The sequence below is a fragment of the Gossypium arboreum genome, chromosome 10 (genome assembly GCF_025698485.1).
Source record: "Gossypium arboreum isolate Shixiya-1 chromosome 10, ASM2569848v2, whole genome shotgun sequence".
Lineage (NCBI taxonomy): Eukaryota > Viridiplantae > Streptophyta > Magnoliopsida > Malvales > Malvaceae > Gossypium > Gossypium arboreum.
Genome location: NC_069079.1, coordinates 126865914 through 126868173, shown reverse-complemented (window position 1 = coordinate 126868173; position 2260 = coordinate 126865914). Strand labels below are relative to the sequence as shown.

Here is a 2260-nt window from a genome sequence, read left to right as displayed (position 1 = left end):
AATTTCTTAGAAGCTACAAATACAATACCAACCCTTTTGAATAATTATAATCACGATCAAATATTACAAAATTCAATATATTAATAACCAATATCTATCAACTTAGGCCTCCGTTTTGTTATTAAACTAAGTGTGATTGACAAATAATAATAATAGTAATTGCAATAGTAATAGTAATAGAAATAATAATAATAATAATAAAAGTCCAAATAAAAAATAAATTGATCTAGACGTGTGGAAAAAATAACCAATGAAGGAGCATATGGGAGCTATTTGTTGTATAAATACATAACTTCACATGGCTCTTTCCATTCCAGCATATTAAGAAGCCTTCAAAGAAGTTATTAACCAGCTTGGTTCCTACGTTCTTTCAAGGTTGTTTCCTATTATATTAGCTATAATTAATGCATAATCGTATAGCAGTTTATTTCTTTTATAAATATATTAGTTTTTGTAACAATAGAATTTCTAGGGGGTTCTTTTTTTTCTATGTACGAGTCTTGGGTTTTTTCCTTTTAAGCATATAGCTTTGTTCATGAAATGATTAATTGAATATAAAAATTTATCAGATCTGCTACTTTTGATATAATGTCTAGAACTACTTATAGTCTATTTCCAACCCTTAAAGAGGAGGACAATGCGTTTTAGCACACTCAAACCTACATCCTTCTACACTAACAACAATGCCGATAACAATCGAGTTAAGACTCAATCGACGCATATATTTCTTTTTAAGTTAAATATACATGCATATATCATACAGGTGCATATATTTCTTTTTATGTGGTTTTAATTTAATCTTTGGTGTTTAGATTTTAAATTTTAATAATGTTTTTCAAATTATCTTAGTTCTTTGATTTGTTTTGTTACCCATCACTAAGATTCAATGAAAGTTATTGTGAACATTCATAAAAATAAGTATTTTAATTCAAGTGACAATGAGTTGGTATGTATCTATACTTTCAAATTACAAATAAAACAAAATTTTGTATGAAAATAACCTTACTTGCACGTATTTGTTTGAATTGGTTGATGATTCAATTCAATATTTGTGTTTGCAGAAAAGCCAATTTGGAGAGATGGCAGGATTGCTAGAGATACATGATAAAGATGGTCACCCAGAGCATAAGCTTAAGTTGGAAAGGAGTGAAGTTCCTTTCATTTGTGGTGGGTGCAAAGAGCTAGGATTTGGACTTCGCTACCAATGTCCCAACATGGAGTGCGATTACATCCTTCATCACGAATGCGGATTGGGGCTCGGATACGGACGTCCACCGACTCAGAAATTTTTCAAAAAATGTGACTTCCAATTTCACAGACAAAATCCATTACCAGGGACAAGAATTTGCGACATTTGTGCCTTGGACATACGAGGATTTTTGTACCAATGCTCCCATGGAGATAATGATTTACATCCCCATTGTGCGAGCCTTCCTTTGACTTTTACCCTTCCGGGTTCCAACCAAGTAATCAAACTTCGCGAAAAGATAGAATCAAGATGCTTGAAATGTCAAAGAAAGGAAAGAGCATCAGGCAAAGTCCAGGGTTTGTCCTATGTTTCCTCAGATGGTATGCTATGTTATCATGTGGCATGTCTGAAAGAAGCATGTCTTGACAATTGGACAATGGGTTATTTTCAACTTGATGCTCTCGCTAACGAGGAAAGAAAAATGCTTGCACTGCAAAATCTTGCTCCAAACCAAGAGATTCGCCTAAGAGCGGGGCAAAGCGCGAATGCAATGAGGGGTATCAGATTGCTGATCACATTTCTCAAGCTGGTCGTTTCTGCTATACTTGGAGAGCCATTTACTTTAGTTTCCACGTTATTTCAATTTTCTCAGAACTAGTTAGTCCAGGGCTTGTGTTTGTTTATGATTTTGTGTGCTTTGTTAAATAAGGCTTGAACTTGCTTATCCAACAAGTCAAGTCAAATGGGTGTGATTTCGGTTGTTGATTGTGTTGTTAGTGTGGTCATCAGCAAACTTAATTTGGAATCTGTTGGTCTATGCTGTATGTATGAAAGTAAATTGTGAGAATAATGAAAGGTTGTAGTAATTTGTTGAGGTAGTTATGTGAGTAGTCACTCGTGCAATGTCACACTTCTCTTAGTTCTAATTAACAAACTTTCGAAATAAACTCTTTGGTGTTTGAGCTTTTAATTCTTACTAATACTTTGTACATGTGATAGTGAATCTTTAAAGACTAATCTGTAAATTATTTTGATGAATGGATCAAATTAGATTAAACAATTGGATACCTT

The 2260-nt window shown here is 33.3% G+C and overlaps 1 protein-coding gene across 1 annotated transcript; it reads left to right on the top strand.

Annotated features, from left to right (window-relative positions):
- The first annotated feature begins 1079 nt into the window (after nucleotides 1-1079).
- LOC108488229 (uncharacterized) lies at nucleotides 1080-1847 on the top strand. The gene has a single exon (XM_017792519.1). It carries the CDS (start codon nucleotides 1080-1082, stop codon nucleotides 1845-1847), a length of 768 nt encoding a protein of 255 aa, XP_017648008.1.
- The last annotated feature ends 413 nt before the right edge of the window (nucleotides 1848-2260 follow it).

What these genes read in the sequence shown, in the direction of transcription:
- LOC108488229 (XM_017792519.1), top strand. Translation starts at nt 1,080, where the DNA reads ATGGCAGGATTGCTAGAGATACATGATAAAGATGGTCACCCAGAGCAT.